At 40.0% G+C, this 18,517-nt stretch overlaps 1 protein-coding gene across 3 annotated transcripts in view; it reads right to left on the bottom strand.

Moving 5' to 3' along the window:
* The window catches only part of LOC139147304 (glycoprotein-N-acetylgalactosamine 3-beta-galactosyltransferase 1-like), a 33,849-nt gene extending 17,275 nt beyond the window's left edge, over positions 1 to 16,574 (bottom strand). Inside the window, exons 1-3 of one of the 3 annotated variants that reach the window (XM_070718353.1) lie at positions 16,157 to 16,572; positions 14,589 to 15,415; positions 10,453 to 11,158 (exon numbers count right to left, since the gene is read on the bottom strand). In XM_070718353.1, the coding sequence (XP_070574454.1) occupies positions 11,030 to 11,158; positions 14,589 to 15,415; positions 16,157 to 16,406 (1,206 nt within the window). In that variant the 5' untranslated portion in view covers positions 16,407 to 16,572 and the 3' untranslated portion in view covers positions 10,453 to 11,029. Of the gene's footprint in view, positions 1 to 10,452; positions 11,159 to 14,588; positions 15,416 to 16,156 lie in introns of those variants that run through there. The other 2 variants (XR_011555698.1, XM_070718354.1) reach the window with 2 other exon arrangements.
* Positions 16,575 to 18,517: the final 1,943 nt, after the last annotated feature.

Here is an 18,517-nt window from a genome sequence, read left to right as displayed (position 1 = left end):
TGGTTCTAGATTTCGTATATTATTACTAACATTACAACGATTGGACGACATAAAAATAGCGTCAATGACACTTTGCTCACATTTGGTTACATGTGGCAAGGTAGAATGAGTCTATACACGATATTTAACACACTTCTATGCACCTTAGCTTGTGATATTCATAGTCAAGTGCATTTGAACAAATTTTGATACACCATCCATTGAAGTATGGAATGGTTGGCAACTTGCAACTGTTGATCACATACACTTACACAATACAATGCAACCTAGTACATCATAACTAGTGATAAAATCAGCAATACCAAACTAAACGTGTCCCTTATAATATAAAATGCATAAAATTAATGTTGACAATATTTGGTCTCTCTACGGTGTATAGTTGCACAATCGAAGACAAAGGTAAGATGTAATAATGGGCCTCACCTTCCACTGTTAATGAAGCTGCCACACTACATGATAATGGTATGTCCCAAACTGCCACCAAGTTAAACAAACATTGCAGTGACGTAGACAAATAGGGAAATTTCCAAACACAAACATATAGCAAGAAGCCTGAAGCATCAGATATGTACATCTGTTTTAAAGCTATTCTAACCGACTTTCAAAGCATCAAACCAGGGATTTGTGTAGAAGCCATTACTTACACAGACAAGCAATTCCATAAATATACAATATGACGATGGAAAAAAAACAAAGTCCTTTGAAATCAAAGTTGAAACATTTTTTCACGCAAAATTGTCATATTTACATTCACAGTTGTAAGAGTTTGTAACTAATAACCTGACCTTGTTGGATTAAGCAACAAAGTTTACTGACTATACAGATGACACACATTGTCCTGCATCTTGAAAATGAAAGACTGGTTATATACAAGATCTGTACACCATAACTTCTTTTAGATTCACTCATAGCGACTTCCGTGCAACACTTTATGTACAATGTGGTATGTTAGCTGCCTTGCCAAGATAACCTGACCAATGTTTATTCACCAAGTTTTCACTTTTGTTGCTCAGTAGCATTTTAGTAACCCTTACTTCATTTGAACAAATACTAATTAACAGTTGAGCATGTACATGTATCTACCACAAATACACAGGTAAAATGTGCAGCAATTCTCTCTTTTGCAATTAGACCAGGGACTTCAAGAATACACATTTGGCATTAAAAAAAAATAAACATGCAAAACATGGTACTCCAAAATTTATTTAAAACACAACATATAGATAGCTCCATGCAATATTTTTGTAAAACAGTGTGTCAGCTGCACTGCAAACTTCTGTCTTCCAATTTGCTCATATTTACTTACACAAATTTCATCAATGTTTTGATACATGGTAATCAAATGATCCTTAGAACTTAAAATCCAAATTTGATACCAGGTATCTGATATGTGACTCTCGAAAACAAGATTTTTGATAAAAAGTCAGTAAAAACTTCAAAAATACATATATACGAATTTTATGCTTCTCAATCAGTGTGCGAAATTAAGAGAAAATAGCTTGAGGTCATAAGGACCTGCACCAAGCCAAAGCTCCAGGTCCTTACAGAAAACTGCCGGTCCTCAATAAATGCAGTTGTTAACGACCATTAAAGTCAACTTCTCCACCAATACTATGCTTTTGAATGTTGTAATATTTAATTTTTCATATCCTTTTATCAATAGAGTCAGTAAGTATTCACTCAAAAGGACCATTGTCCACATAGATTGCAGAATTGTGTAAGTGAATGATTATGGATCATTCATCTACATGATCTGGAATCTGAAAAAGATCACAGCTCTCCTCTTCCTTATTGTCATGCGCACACATTCATCAATGTCTTCCACTATGGGGGGGGGGGGACTAACAGGAGAATTTGACATTTTTTCTAGCCATGTCAAATCCCCTATTCTCGGACTATAAAATGATGTCAAACACCCAGGGGCCGGGGAATACAGGCTCATGCACTGGCAACATGTGGCTGATGAAAGCGAGAAAATTTGTCTCTCATGACTTTCTACAGGGAATGGTGTTCTCTACATTGCTGTGTACAATTGTACACTACACCAGGGTATGTAATATTGTGATTTGAAAATGTTTGGCGAGCTGAAAATCACTTCTGAAATTAGCCAACGCGAGTTATTGAAAAGTGAGTGAATAACTTAGTGCCCTGAAAACAGTCATAAGTGTATGAATAATTGTTTTATGCAAACATTTTTCACTGTCTTTTTTATTGTAATGTAAAATAGAAAGGAGAAATAACTGGTATGTATTTTGATATGACGTATCGATTACTTTCGAAATTTTTCAAAAAATAAATATGCTTAAATGTGACCTCTGTTGCATTCATGAAGAAACAGATGAAGTTATACTTTTAATTAAAAGGACAAGTATCGTAATTTTTTCTCGATTATAGAAATTGCAGACAACATGAATGGCACACGTCACCACTCGCGGAAATGAATGCATGTTTTCTGATCGAAACGTTTTGCCTGAGCGATTGCTAGGTCTCATCGCTCTTTGAAAGCTTAAAGTTATTAAACTGACTCTGAAAAAATTTACAGACACTCGATACTGCTGAAAACCATCGACACGATCAGTTAATGATACCGTAAAATTTTAAAAGACGTATTTTTTTTGCGATATTTAGGCCTACAGCCCAGGATGACGGTGAGTTTAGCATGCCTGTGGTAAAACGGTATACATCGAAACAATTTGAAGCCCTACTCTCGGCCTCAGAGAGTATACACGACGGATCGTGCAACTCGACAAAACTGTTATGATAAGGCAGCTCTGTTTTATAAAATGTACGCAACGAGCAAGCAAGATGTTCTAGCGGTCAACAAACGCCGCGAAACGTGAACTTGACTGTCGATTGCAGGTAGCACAATTGGGCTGTCGTGTAACATCTAGTCCTTGTATCGAGCGTACTTCAAAACCATATAAGTAAAAGTACCTCCAAGTTCAAAACCAAACATGATTAGTCAACAGCACTGTTCTCGTAGTAGGTTTTTGTCTTAAACTTTTTTAAGAACCGTTTATGTTTTGAATACTTCAATGGAAAATCAAAGCAAAGAAAACGGAGTCAGTTTGATAAAATGAACGGCTGTATTATGTACATTTATTTGTGTACATGTAAATTCCGAACACTTTAAGTGTGCATGGAACCAGTGAAGTGATACTGGGTGTTGTTGTCATTTGACATAGATATGCCAACATTACCAGGGTTACACTCACTAGACGAGTATTATTATAACATTGTATCGCATTGTTGAACCAAACTCAATCCTTTTCATCGCTAGAATCTGCATGCACGGATATAATTCATCCTTATATATGATCTGAATGTAATCAGCTGCCCCGTGCTATGCGCGTCGATCGGAGGATCTTCGTAAATGCAAAAAGTGGCAAGACAAAATATTACTACGTTGCGACATTGTCAACCCCCACCCTCCGGTCTGGCGTACCATAGAGATCGAATTCCCACTACCAGGACTCGAAGTGCGATCAATATCCCATGTTGCCCCGCACTCCCACGGTGGAAAACATTGATAGGTGCATGACATTCAAGTCTGAATCACATGATTCAGAGTCAGTCATCATCTGCATCTGTTACAGGTCTTGACGGAGAAATTTTCAGAATTTATTCAAAATTTCAGTCGGTCATAAGGAACGACATGTTGCTAAAAACTTTCGGCCCGACAAGAAATCTGTCGGTCTCGGACTGTCGGACCGACGTTAATTTCGCACACTGTTCTCAATCAAACTATCGCATACATTGTTCCTCCAATCATACGTACCAATTAATAAAGTAATCATTCTCTTATCAATATAAATTGCAGATTATGCAAAATCATGTTTTTTTCTCATTCTTTTATCAACGCCTACAAGATTCCATTGGATTATAGATAACCATCTAAACGTTCCGAAGCTGGCCACAGTTAATGCGGAAATTATTCACCACCACTACAATTTTTACAAACTTGACTGAGGTCATCCCGAGGAACATGGATACCAACTTTCAAAGCAATCGGACAATCTGTTTCAGTAAAAAAGGTTTTTCTACTAAAATCTGAAAAAAATTACCCAAAAATACAAACACGCAAATATCACCCTCAGTTGTACACACCTAATTTAGAATAATGAAAGGAACCTACATATCAAGTTTCAACACAATCTGACCAACGGTTACTGATTTTTAGCAGTTTGCAGTGGCTAGAGCAGTGGACTCACGATCAAAGGATGGTGAGTTCGAGCCCCGGCATGGCTGTGGTGTTGTGTCCTTGGGCAAGGCACTTTATTCCTCATTGCTTCTCCCCACCTAGGAGTGATGGGTACCTGGTAGGACAGAGGTTGTTATGTGTGCGTTTAGCTCTGCTGCGCTTATTGGCTGCACATGTGAGCTGTTGTCTGCTCCCCAGGGAGTTGAGTGGTATCATATTAGGTCCAGTGACCAGGGGTAATAATAATTGTAAAGCGCCTTGATCACATCTACTTGTGGATATGTGCGCTATATAAGAACCAAATATTATTATTATTATTACTATTTTCCTGTTTTTACCTCATTTGCATATTTTTGACACTGACATGTTTATTCGAACAAATTCACATCTCCACCCCTAGGTGCACCTGTACACCAAATACTAAGCTGGTAGCTGCTGCGGTTTAGGAGTTTTTGATCTGGACGGACTAACAGACATACATACATACACACAGACGCCATGTAAATGGGATGCAAATGAAATGATTCACCTTATAAGCTCTCTTTGATGTACCAAATGAGAGCTAAAAATGGTATTCATTTTCATTGAATTACCCACAAAAACTTGGAATTTGAAAATGTAAAACATAAAAGGGAACCAAAAATTTTTAAGCCCCCCCCCCCTACAGGCAGAGCAAAATTTTCAAGTCCCCCTCTACTACCCCAAAATTTTCGAATCCCCCCTGAATTCCTCCAGCCCCCTAACCATTTTTTGTGAACCTATCGTTACTGCTAAGATGGTAAGATGCTAAGATGCTGCGGTCTAGGAGTTTTTGATGTAGACGGACATACATCCGAACATACATACATACATACATACATACATACATACATACATACATACATACATACATACATACATACATACATACATACATACATACATACAGACAGACAGACAGACAGACAGACAGACAGACAGACAGATGCCACCGACCTACAATACAAGCTCTCTTTGGTATGTATACATATACCAAATGTGAGCTAAAATGGCAAAAATTTTACCAAAATTACAAATTTGAAAATTTCACTACAATTTGTACAATCCTGGCTATGGTAATCCTGAGAATATGCATATCAAGTTTCAAAGCAATCTGACCAGCCATTTCACAGATATTTTTTACCAAAAACGAAATAAAACTACCAAAAAAATACAAAACATGCAAATTTCACCAGAACTTGTCAACACCTAACGAGGGTTACCTAAAGGAACTTGTATATGAATTTTCAACAAAATCTGGTCTGTGGTTACAGAGTTTAAGCAATAGGCAGGATTTTCCCTTTTTTTACCTCATTTGCATATTTTTGACGCTGACATGTTAATTTTATAATAAGATGGTAGGTGCTTTTACATGGACGGAAACACATACCAGTGAAAACATCAACAAACGGAATCGCTGCATAGTAACTGAGAATCAAATATGAAGTCAACTGAAATGGGTGTGCTACTAATTTTCACACCAATAATTTTAAAAGTAGGATATTTAACGAACAATAGTGACGACAGGTTTCAAATATTGGTAAAACGGAGAAATTTTCAGAAAGGTAGATTTCTTGAACACAACGTCCCAGTACTACGATATCTGAGGTTTACCAACATATCCACATTGATATTGACTTTCCAGACCACTTAGTGGACTTGTAAAAGGTACAAATTCTTGAAAGGATCCCCGATACTTCGAAAGGGGTGCCAATGAGGCTTGTCCGAGTTAAGTAGCCATCTCTTAACAGAGACAATGGAAGCTGTAAATTACCGAAAGTCGATGGCTCGAGTTTCATGTCACGTGTCTGAAAGGTCACGACATTGAGATCGGGTTATTCTGCTGATGAAGGTTGTAGTGCTGCAACCGAAAATTTCAGCGACAAAAATCTAGCGTGTTGAAATAAAAAGTTTAATGTCTCTTTAGAATTTATTTTAAAGTTATTTAGTGTTTGTACATCCAGACTAGAAGTCTCGGGACAGTTTACTAGCTATCGTGGGCTGTGACGTTTGCGCATGCTCGATCGCCAGCCTCATTTTGAGCGATCTCTTCAATGTCGCACGTTTTCCTCACGAGGCTGTGAAAATGGCCTATAATCTCCGACCCAGAGACGAACTATCCGCTCATACCTGTTCCGGTTGTGATGAACAGGATTCCAGCATACACGGCAGGCAAGTTAACCTTGGTGTGACGTCCCCACTGGCAAATAGGAACGTAGTTTTCTCGGAAAGCTGTGACGCTGAAAGCAGCCCATCAAAGTTATCTGGTCCAACTACGGTTATCGACTCCTACGCTTCACCGACACTAAAAAGCAGTGGCAATGATCGAACCAGTGAACGTTCCATAGAAAATCGACTTGACAGACTGGAGGAGGTTATTGGAAGATTGTCCAGGCAAGTGGAGACAACTCTTTCGTTCCACTCTAATTGCAACACCAGTGATTCTGGAAATGCGCGCCAAAACACTGGCGGACATGATGCAGTACGACGCCCTCCAAGAAACTCTACGATCAAGTCAAACAGAATTCGGTCACACCAGCGCCCAACCCAAACTGCTACACGATGGCGTTCCTGCCGCCACTAGAAAGAAAGTCTTGGCAGGTGAGTACGTTGACCTTAGCGAGCTCCACCCTATAAACAGCTATCACCTCGCTACCATGGATAAAATGGAGGCTACTCTTGATGGAACGGAAATAACTTTTCAGCCAAAACGAAAGAAAATTCATATCACTTCTCACAGCCAATGGTTAAGCGCCTTCACAGTAATGGAGAGTATTCTTCTCGGGAGAGATACAAACCTGGCACCACAATTGCTACGATACAGGAACTTGATACATAACTGTGATGCAAAGTTTGCCTGGTCAGCTGTCTACGCCTACGACGTAAAATTTAGGCACAAATTAGCCGAGCAAAAAACGTTCAGCTATCATATGATCGACCATGATCTGTATCTGACTACCTTCATGGACCCCTCTGCTGTTAAGGGTACTCGTAAAGAGTGTTATGCTGTAAGGCTACTGGCCATCTGGCAAAAGAGTACTCTTTTCGTGAGATAATACCCCACACTACGGAGAAAGAGACACAAAGAGGAAAGAAGAAGACTTCAGTATGTTTGTTATACCAAACCGACGAGTGCAAATTCCCCAGATGCAAACGTGAACATAAGTGTAAACGCTGTGGCGGACCCTCTCCACTCATCCACTGTAAAACTGCATGCAGGTTCAACCATCAAGCCTGGCAGCAGGCTCTCAGTAAACACCCAATCAAGCACATGCCAGGAAGATCATGACGTGGATTCAGCAAGGGGTGCCTATTGGATACAACGGACAGAGGCCGCAAAGCCCCTTGCTGTCTTACAATTGGAAGAGTGCCCTGGACATAAAACCCATTGTAACACAGAAACTACTCGATGAAGTTAAGAAAGGATATAAGGCTGGACCATTTACAACATCACCGACGAATTCGTTTATCAGTTCACCCCTTGGCGCTCGTCCAAAGAAAAACTCAGAAAATATCGCATAATTCATGATCTTTCCTGGCCACCGCATCTCTCAGTAAATGACCACATTTCAAAAGAGGACTATTCATGTACATATATGTCAATAGACATGGCTATCAAGCACATTAAACGTAATGGCAAGGGGTCCCTCATTGCAAAGGTTGACCTCGAGGACGCTTTCTATCAAATCCCTGTCAGGCCAGAAGACTGGGAACTTCTCGGTTGCTCATGGGACATTGAGATCAACGGTGAACTCAAGACATGTTATTTCTATAGTAAAGTATTGCCCTTTGGTCTCCGGAGCAGCCCGCGATATTTACCGACGAATTTGCAGATTGCCTTCAGTTCATCATGACGACACAATACAATGTTAACCCCGTTGACCATTACCTTGATGACTATTTTACAGCAGGACCGGCAAACACCAACAAATGTGAACAAAATCTGCAGGGAATGCTATCAGCGTGTAGTGACTTAGGCTTCCCTGTGAATCCACAAAAAGTGACGAAACCTTCAACATGCATGGAATTCCTAGGAATAACATTAGACACTATTCGCATGGAAGCCCGCATCTCTGCACACAGAGTTAATGAAACGCTGAACGAACTGCACCTATGGCAGAACTACAAATATGCTACTAAAAGACAAATACTTTCTCTCATAGGAAAACTGACATTTATCACTCGTGTGTGCCGCCCAGGCCGTGTATTTCTCAGAGGCGCGTGTATTTCTCAGACGGCTCATTGATACCTCAAAACGACTTCGACAACTTCACCATAGAATTAGGCTGACTCGCAGCTTTAAACTTGACATTCAATGGTGGCTCGATTATTTGCCCACGTGGAATGGGGTTAGCATGTTCTACGATAGCTTCTGGACCAGTAATGTTGACATACACCTATATACAGATGCGTCAGACATTGGATACGGGGCTGTATATTATGACAATACACTCCAGGGCCGCTTTGTGGACGAAATTGTTGATTACAGTCCAAAACTGTACTCTATTAACTGGAGGGAACTGTATGCTATCGTACGAGCAGCAGAGACCTGGGGCCAGCACCTCTCAGGACGTTGCATATTATTTCACTGTGACAACTCATCAGTTGTGTCCATGATACAAGCTGGCACATCACGCAGTGAATGTTGTGCGGCACTTCTACGAACTCTCTTCTATGTATGCGCTGAATACAACTTTATCATGAATGCTATCCATGTTGAAGGAGCAAAAAACATTCGTGCAGACGCATTGTCACGATATAAATAACTAACATTAATGGTACTGCTACCTCTTGCAGGAGCCGATCACTGGTGGAGCCGAGCTTGCCATTTGGTGGTCAGGCGTACTCTAAGAACACCAATCGGACATACAGCACTGGCCAGAAATCGTACATCGAGTTTTGTGAAAGGCTTGGCCTTTCCCCACTGCCAGCAACAGAAGAAACGCTACTCATGTTGTTGCATATCTGCTTGAAGAGAAACGGCTCAAACACAGCACTATTGTCACCTACTTGTACTCCGTTTCGTTCCTTACATATTCAGGAGGGTGTGCCCGACCCACTGGAAGACCGTCCACGCATCAAACTGGCACTACGGTCAGTTCAGCGTCAGCAAGGACCAGGATCTGCTCAAAAACTTGCACTGACCTTTGACATTCTACTCAAACTAGAACATTTCTTTGACCTACAAAACATGCATGACCTAGTAATGTGGACTGCACTGACTACGGCATTTTATGGTTTATTCCGTTTGAGCGAACTTGTCGTGCATCAATTACCCTTTGATCCCACAATGCACCTAACCATTTCAGATGTTACCTTTCCAGCCTTGAAAATCCTACCTCAATTGCAGTGATACATTTAAAACAATCTAAGTGCGACCCTTTTAGGAAGGGCGTTGATGTAGTCGTAGGCTGTTCAGGCCATAAAATATGTGCTGTTAATTTGCTTTCACGCCTATACACTTCACGTACCAACGCTCATGCACCCAGGGATGCACCTCTCTTCCTCCTTCCAAGCGGTACCGCTCTAACACGCAACATCCTAGTAACACACCTGAAAAAGCTCCTTAGCCAGATAGGACTGGACCCTAATTCATATAGCGGACATAGTCTCCGCAGTGGCGGTGCCACATCAGCTGCAGCTGCAGGTGTTCCAGACTGGGAGATAAAGGTTATGGGCCGTTGGTCGAGCGATTGCTATAAACGCTACATCAGAACCCACGTCAACTTTTGTCAACATTTGCAAGACGTATGATTGTCAGTACCAACATTCATTTTTTCACTCCATTTCGACCCTTCCCAGCAAAAGATTACTGAAATAGTATTGTTTCAACACGTTGGTGCATAGCGTTTGTTCTGTTACTTAGTTGTAAAGGTTTTCACTTTAAAGTAATTTTTAGATAGTTCATTTACTCAAGTTTCTCCAGAGCAACTTGTTTCTTACATATTCCATGTGTTGGGTGTCTTGGGCAGCAGTCCTTCACTTTGCCAACACTGAGTATTTCATTAAACAAGTTGCCCACTCTTGCCCACACATGGATGTGTGTGTGTGTGTTTTCACTAATGTCTCTTTAGAATTTATTTTAAAGTTATTTAGTGTTTGTACATCCAGACTAGAAGTCTCGGGACAGTTTACTAGCTATCGTCGGCTGTGACGTTTGCGCATGCTCGATCGCCAGCCTCATTTTGAGCGATCTCTTCAATGTCGCACGTTTCCTCACGACCCACCCACCCTTTCCCTCTGTTTTGGTAACTTGTTTCCTTGTAACTTTACATACAGCATTGTAATTTTATTGTTTAGACTTGTATTTGAAGGGCAGCAAGTCCTTCACTTTGCCAACACTGAGTATTTCATTAAACAAGTTGCCCACTCTTGCCCACACATGGATGTGTGTGTGTGTTGTTTCACTAATTGACAGTAATCAACAACACAGCTACCAACACAGATGAATTTCCATGCAAAAACGTGTGCAACTTCTCACTAATTTGAGAGAAATTAAAAAGGACTTCCTCAAGAAATTACATATCATATTTCAAAGTTGCAAGACCGGTGATATCAATTGCAAATTAAAATGCTTTTTACCAAATATGAGAAAATTATTCCAACAATTTTCTTAGTCGAATTTGCTCATCATTTGAACAAATCTCAATCGGGTCACGTCAATTGACTTGTAAACGAACTTTTTCCGAACCGCAGTTCCGGAGAAGAAGAGCAAAATTGACGGAGGATGATTGGAAAGTGCGACGGACAATCAACCTGTCCGATCAGCCGAGTAGTTTACAGCGGAACTGATAAAAATATATGTAGTGTTTACGTAAAACTTCCATCTCCAGTCGTTAGGTACAACCTTAGGTCATAAATGAGGTAATCTAAAACTTCCATGTACTCCGGGTCGACGTAATGAAAACTGATGACGTAATTGGAACAGCATCTTCTACCCTGTAAAGGAATTGTATTGGAGATGGCTATGACTCACTGGATGTATGAAGAAGCATTGCAACTGTGGTGTTCAATTCTGCCATATGAGGTTGACAACAAGACTATTCGAGCACAGACAAGTTTTTTCTCCTTGTTTGTGATTCGAAATAACTTTAAAGTTTTCCTATCATGTTTATCCTTTCAAAACCAAAAAACCCACAGATGTTCGGATAATTGCTAACTTTACAGTTTGTATACATTTATTGTAAACGTAATGGAAGCGCCGGGTTAGAACCATGATCGCTCAGCTTGATCACTCATATTAAATGAAGGGCGGGCCAAGCATACCTATAGTAAGCTATAGCTAGCTCACTGGCCAGCGGTCAGCAGCTTGGGGTCAGGATATGAGCGAACATTGAGTCTCTCGTCAAGCACTCTAGCCAAAGGACAGGGGGTGAGGTGGGTAGCTCAAAATGAGCATGCCATGCCTACCCTATGATTTCCATTTGTATATTTATTAGGTATTAGAGAATTATACTTAGCAATCGCCCGTAGCTTCATCAATCCTGCCGATCGACCAAGCGAGCATAGCTCTATATCGGTGCTTCCATTCCTTCATTTCACATGTCAACAGACTATGATTTCCTTTCATACTTTTAATTACTAGAAATACATCAGAACCATGGACTTAACTATGACTCGAACGCCTGTGCAAAAAAACTATAGATAAATCGGTGTGAATGGCAAGGAGACATCGTAGACGCCCCTATATCCCCAAAATTGTGCATGATTTCTTTGCATTATTGTCAATCATGAATGCGTCATACAACTGAATGATGGGCAAATCGTCCCTTTTGTCACCCAGTTGTATTTTATTTGCTGTCTGAATCAGGCCAAAAAAAAAAATTGTGTGTTTCCTGTAACATGCTCTTCAGAAATAGGGTAGGTAGGTAGGAAAAAAATTTTTTTTTGGTAATTTTTTTTTCTCTGCAAAAAAGAAAATGTGAAAATTTTAATACCCTTCGACAAGGGTCAAGGCATCGTCATTGTCAACACAAAAGATTACATACACGAATGCAAAAGACAATTACGCAACACTCAGTATTTTACACAACTAGACAGTGACGACACAGAACAAACAGTAAACAAAGTACACGAACTATTAAACAAAATGTACGAGAACAAACACATCGACCATGATACTTATAAGTATCTCGATCCAAAAAACATAAAAATCCGTACCCCGCATTGGTACTTATTGCCTAAAATTCACAAACCGCCGCCTGAAAACTCAACGTTTGCAGGGAGACCAATATTTAGTGGCTGCTCCAGTCCCACTAACAGAATTTCAGAATTCCTGGATTACTTCATAAAACCACTGGTCCAGCAACAACCGTCAAATATGAAAGACACAACAAACTTCATACAAGAAATAGAAAAAACAAATTTCCCCCAACATGCATTTCTTGTAACACTCGACGTGGTGTCGATGGACACAAACACAATTCACGACGAAGCGATTCGGCTAGTCAGTGAAACATTAAACTCACAAACCTCGCTTCAAACAAATTACGGCATCAAAAAACCACCCACGGAAGGCTTAATAGAAATGCTTTCACTAATTCTAAAACACAGCAGTTTTGAATTTAACAAGCAATATTTCCGCCAAACACGCGGCTGCAGCATGGGATCGAATGCCTCGCCAGATATAGCAGACATTGCTTTTCATGAACTTGAAAAGAAAATAATCGTAAACAACCACAACAACATTCACTTCTGGAAAAGATTCAGAGATGATGTCTTTGCAATCTTTCTGGGAACACAAACCGAACTCACTAACTTCATTCAAAAAATCCACACAATGCACCCAACGTTTAAGTTTTCATACGAAAACTCAACACAAGAAATTACATTCCTAGATGTAGTAGTTTTCAAAGGTGCAAGATACCACAAAGAAAATATCCTCGACATCAAAACACATACTAAACCAACAGACACATTCCAATTTCTACATAGAGAATCGTGTCACCCGACAGCAACATTTAATGGCTTTATCAAAGGTGAAATCCTTAGATACGCTCGCACTTGAAACAATAATGACGACGTTACTAAAAAAGTCGCTTTCTTTAGAAACAAACTACTCGACAGAGAATACAAAAACAATGAAATCACGAATATAACAGAAAAAATAAACCACAGTATTCGTAATACACTAACAAACTGTACAAGTACACGTAAAGAAGCAGCAAACAAACTCATCTTCAGTACAACATACAGCCCTTACATAAAAACAAAAGATCTTAAGGGAAGTCTTTTGAAACATTTGGCTGAACTTGAGAAGGACTCAACACTAAGGAATCTATTCCCAGAATCACCAATCATTGCTTACAAGAGAAACAAAAACCTAAAAGACACACTAGTCAAAACAAAATTTACAGAAGTAAAGAAACAAAAAACAAACAAACCAGACCACCAAACGGACTCACAACGAGACCCAAACATTGATATTCTTGCCTCGCTATTCGAAGAGCAAGACCACTAAAATACATTAAAATAAATTTTCACAAACACAAACTAACGAAAGAATCTACATTGCGACTGATGAGAAACCACACTCGGGTTTCGAAACGCAAGCGTCAAAGGGCCACTCATCAACTTTGTAACACCATAGGTCCGGCTGCGTCTCGCCATAAGCTTTCCCCACACAAACAAAACATTACCGTACACACTAATCCAAACTTCCCTACAAATATCCGAGGTGAAACAAACATTTTCATTAACACAAAAAATCGGATAAGAATATAGAGAATATAGGAACACATTTTTGAAACGAATTAAACACAGACTCGACACAAAAAACATTTTGGATAGTTAGGTGGGGAGCCTCTCACACTTTTTACATTTTTTCTTGAACGTGATCGCATTTCTCACATGTTACGGAAAACACGCTTGCACAAGCAGTCGCTATTGTTGTTTAATGATGTCATGAAATCACGCGTGATTTAAAACTTTTCCCAGCCAATCTCGCAGGATTTGTTTTCAAGGTCCAAAAAAAAGTTTAGGGTCGGGGGGTTTGAACTAGGGTAGGTCGGGTTACCGGAAACACACAATTTTTTTTTTTTAGGCCTCATTATTCGCTTTTCCTTTTTTCCTCCTACAATCATGTGCGCTTGTCCTTTTTGGAGGTGTGGTTTTAATTCTTGCTAGAATAATAGTAATCAAATTCCGATTGTCACTGCGGTGAGAGAGAGAGAGAGAGAGAGAGAGAGAGAGAGAGAGAGAGGGGGGGTGAAGGGGCCGGGAGAAGAGGCAGGGAGAGGGGAGGGTACTACCTCGACATAGAATTAGCTATCCATTAGCTGTTAATATGAAATAATTATCAGTAACGAAGACCAAAGTTTATCAAAATGGATAAAATGTAAAAATAATGATATTCCAAGATCACACTTACCTCCCTGTATGGATAGTTTGTTGCTCCATAGTACCAGGGCGCAACATGGCCTGTCATATACTTCCAAGGATCAAAGGGTATGAATCTCTGTCTTCCTAACGGATCTCTTGAATCAACGTGTTTCACGCCCAGTTTTTTCAAACACCGGGCCAATTCTACGTCTTCTCGGCCCACTTCCAGCTGGCTACACTTTGTCGACTCGTTTATTCCACATTCTACGAAACGTTGCAGAGCGGCTTTGCTGAGAGCATAGCCGGCGCCCCCACTGGCGAATGTTGTGTTCAGGGCTGTGTTGTACAGCGAATGTCCAAGAAAAACGGGTTGCTGAGTGTCGAACTGCGATAATAAAAACCGGAGATTCTCAATAATCAAGTAAGTGTCGTCGTCTGCCTTGAAAAACCAATCAAATTCATCGAAGTGGTGTTCATATACGTATTTGAATGCTGCTTTGGTTTTGCCCCACAAAAATGCATGACCTTCTGTTGCGTTCAGTTTGACTATAGGAAAATCTTCATCTTCGAAAGAACTGAAATACAATGTTTTGTCACATCTTGGACCCCATGTGCTTTTAACATGTGGTAGCCTTGTTTGAGCGTATTGGGGACTTGTTGTAAGCCAACACAAAATGCGAATTTTCTTTGCAAATTCTGCAGATGATGAGACTTTCTGCGATGGTGCCTTTTTCGAAGATTTCTTTCTTCTCGGAGTCTTATTGTCCTCGGCCAAAAGGGCGCGGCAGTAAGGGGAAAGCGTTGGCAATGGCGGGACAGGTACATTAGTGACATTTTCCCTTTTCTGAAAATTGTTTGTGGAATTATCAGGTTTGTCTGTAAAGAAAGAAAATGTTAGAATTATTGACTAACAAGGAATCATATTTTGTTTAAAACTGGCAATAGGAAAATGAATATGTATGTTGTAAGGCTTAAATCGCGGTAAAACATTTGACAAAAAGTTTGAGTTGTAAATTTATGAAAAATGAATATTATCTTGGGCCTACCTCTTCCCTCCCTCCCTCCCTCCCCCCTCTCTCTCTCTCTCTCTCTCTCTCTCTCTCTCTCTCTCTCTCTCTCTCTCTCTCTCTCTCTCTCTCTCTTATTGCGATTAATCGACTACATGCAATTCTTTGTCACTTGGTTAAAAATGAGCTATGAAGAGATGTATGTGAGCTTTACGCATCTTGTTGTTGAAGCAGCTGAATAACGCCAAATACAGTGGATCGTTATAAAACATACCTTTGCAGTTTATACCTTTCAAGCCTAACTTTCGAGTCGGTTCCACTGCTAAGCAAACACGTAGTTGCCCATACAGTGAATACTCAAAGGCCGTTTTGTGCAAGGAGATCATCAACACAACAGCACTATGATTCAGAGATTCAGAGTATAATAAGTCCAGGAGCTCGCCTTTGTTTTTATAACGCAGTTAGCATTGTTAGGATGCTACCCGTACCTATGACTGTATATGGACTGGCTAGTGTCTTGACTATATTCTATATAAACGTATGTCGTCCTTGATTAGATTCTCCGTACCAAAGCCTAATGCCGTTTTGTGACGTTTCAGAGTTCGCCTACCTGTCGAGGAAGTATTGGAAATCGGCGGTGGTGAGGACTTTTCCTTTGGATAGATACTATCAAAGTTTCCCAAGGCTGTCGGTGTTTCGTTATCTCTGTACTGGTCCTGAGCAGCAAGCCACGTTCTAAAGTCAATGGATTTGTGGTAACCGCTGTACACAAAGAATACCACGATGCAGGCAGGTATACCAAGAACTAATGCAGCCACCTTTGTTTTCCTGCTCGTTGTAACCGTGGCCTCTGAAGACATACTAGAGAAGAATGTATCTTTCAGGATCAAAATACGACATGCAAACTTTTGATTTCATTATTATTGAAGAAGGTACGACATTTCATCAGACAAATCACAACGCTTTATGTAGATAGATACAAAGCCCTTCCGTTGTAGAAATAAACGTGCAGAGTCCAAAGGTTGGCGATGTTCATTTGTTTGTTGATCATTAATTCTTTTCTCACCTCGATCGGTGGTTTGCATGTCATTTTACCAGGTGTTCGTAGTATCAGTGCTCACTTGAAGACTAATCAATTAAAACTCAATTGGGACGCCAAGGGAGGGCGGAACAGAGGATCAGAAGTTTGGACTATTTGCTAATTGTGGAGATCTCGGGTTTCCATTTTCTACTCTCCCTTCAGTGGAACTTGATAAGTTCTTGCAGGTTTTCTTTTGTCACACAAAATATAACCCATTCCTAGACTCGGTACAAGTATGTGAATATAACATTTTTGAAAAATGTACAGTAAAGTTATCGCCATTATTTTGTGAGTGCGATATAGTAGAGTTATCGGGATGTAGAAGTGGAGTTATTCAAGGTTCGTCGCCTTATTTCAACCTTCGTATGAGCAGATGCGCAGCTCTGTTTTCATACAACTAGTGAAGATAACGTACGATCGTATTGCGGTCATCCAGGTCAGAGCATTTCACATGAAAAGTAATGCAAACGTGTGATGACTAGCTTTATTTATAAAAAGGGCCGACTTAACGAAGTTTAAACCAACGGCCCATTGCAGCGCATAAATACGCAGGTGGTCAGCGTCTTCTGAAAGCGTCTGTTATCATGCTTTGATGATTGCTGTATTGGTCCACTACCGTGAATGATCCAATAGTCTTGTCTCAAATTGTGATAAACGATGGCTCGTGCAGTCATTACACGAGTACCGTAACGGTTAAAATCGTCTCACAAACCAATTTGATATTCAGAAAGCTGCCAACTGCGATTGGAGTATCACGTGACCATGGAAAAGCCTTTTAATTTTTTTTTAAATTACGATAAATATTGATAAGTCGGGTTAAGGATATTTTGACATATTTTGGTAGCATAACTCTGAGAAACTATGGTACCGTCTGATTGTTCAAAAGTTGTTTTTTAGAATCCTAAGGGTGTTATTTTTGTGTCGCTCTGGTAAAAATATCTGGCGGGATTGCTTCGCTCTTTGGTTTACAGGTTTCGATATGCTTCTTCAGATTATTCAAGTGATGACGAAAATACAACTTATCTTAAACATGCCTTAAACATTGTCATTTCAGAGCTGAACATATTTCTTAGAATCCACTCGACTAATTGTATCTATGTTTGGTTTTACATTTGGTCTTGAACTTCAGCAACTATAAAATTGTTGAGCAAAAAATCGATTAGTTATGTTACAATTTTGACAGCTTTTCAGGATGTCAGTTAGTGTCATGGGGAAAGTAGGTACGCTTTTTTGATGATGAAATTGATTGAAGCACGAAAAATACGGAAAAAAGTTTTCGTTAAATTAACATAAGCTTAGGCCCTATATGCCATATTGTAGAAAAGTCGATATGTGAATGCTCTTTCCAACTTGATGTGTAAAATCAGGGAGTTTCTCGAAACTTTGGCATGAGTGAAGATCTGCTTGAGTTAGGAACAGAAGATGCATAAGCTGATAAAAGAATCGATTTTGTGGAGGGACCGTGGATAGACATACTGGGCGTCGGGTTTCGGCGGGAACATCGTAAACCACGCGCCTCTTTAGGGCAACAGCTTTAGGGGCCATCGATAATAAAAGCTGACGCACGACAAACGTAATTCTTTCGTGTAGGGGGGGGGAGGTGTGCGTCAAAATCGCATAAGGTCCGGAGTTTCGTCTAATGTTTTTGAAGTGCGACTTTGCACGAGAACGCAATACTGCCTTCGCGTTCATCGAGAACAGAATGTCCAGAAAATACGGAGACAAAGACCACGAAAAGACATAAATTTGTAATTGTAAAAACTTGTATGCTTTTTCAACGTGAAACATGTACGTGACACTTTATTTCAAAATGCTTCAGTTAAACTTTGTTTCTTGTCTTTTAAAAGCAGGATTTGTATTCTTTCTTTGTTATATAATGAGCATTGGAGT

The sequence above is a fragment of the Ptychodera flava genome, chromosome 13, assembly GCF_041260155.1.
Source record: "Ptychodera flava strain L36383 chromosome 13, AS_Pfla_20210202, whole genome shotgun sequence".
In the NCBI taxonomy this organism is placed as follows: domain Eukaryota; kingdom Metazoa; phylum Hemichordata; class Enteropneusta; family Ptychoderidae; genus Ptychodera; species Ptychodera flava.
Note: the sequence above shows the minus strand (reverse complement) of the source record. Positions and strands in the feature narration are given on the sequence as shown.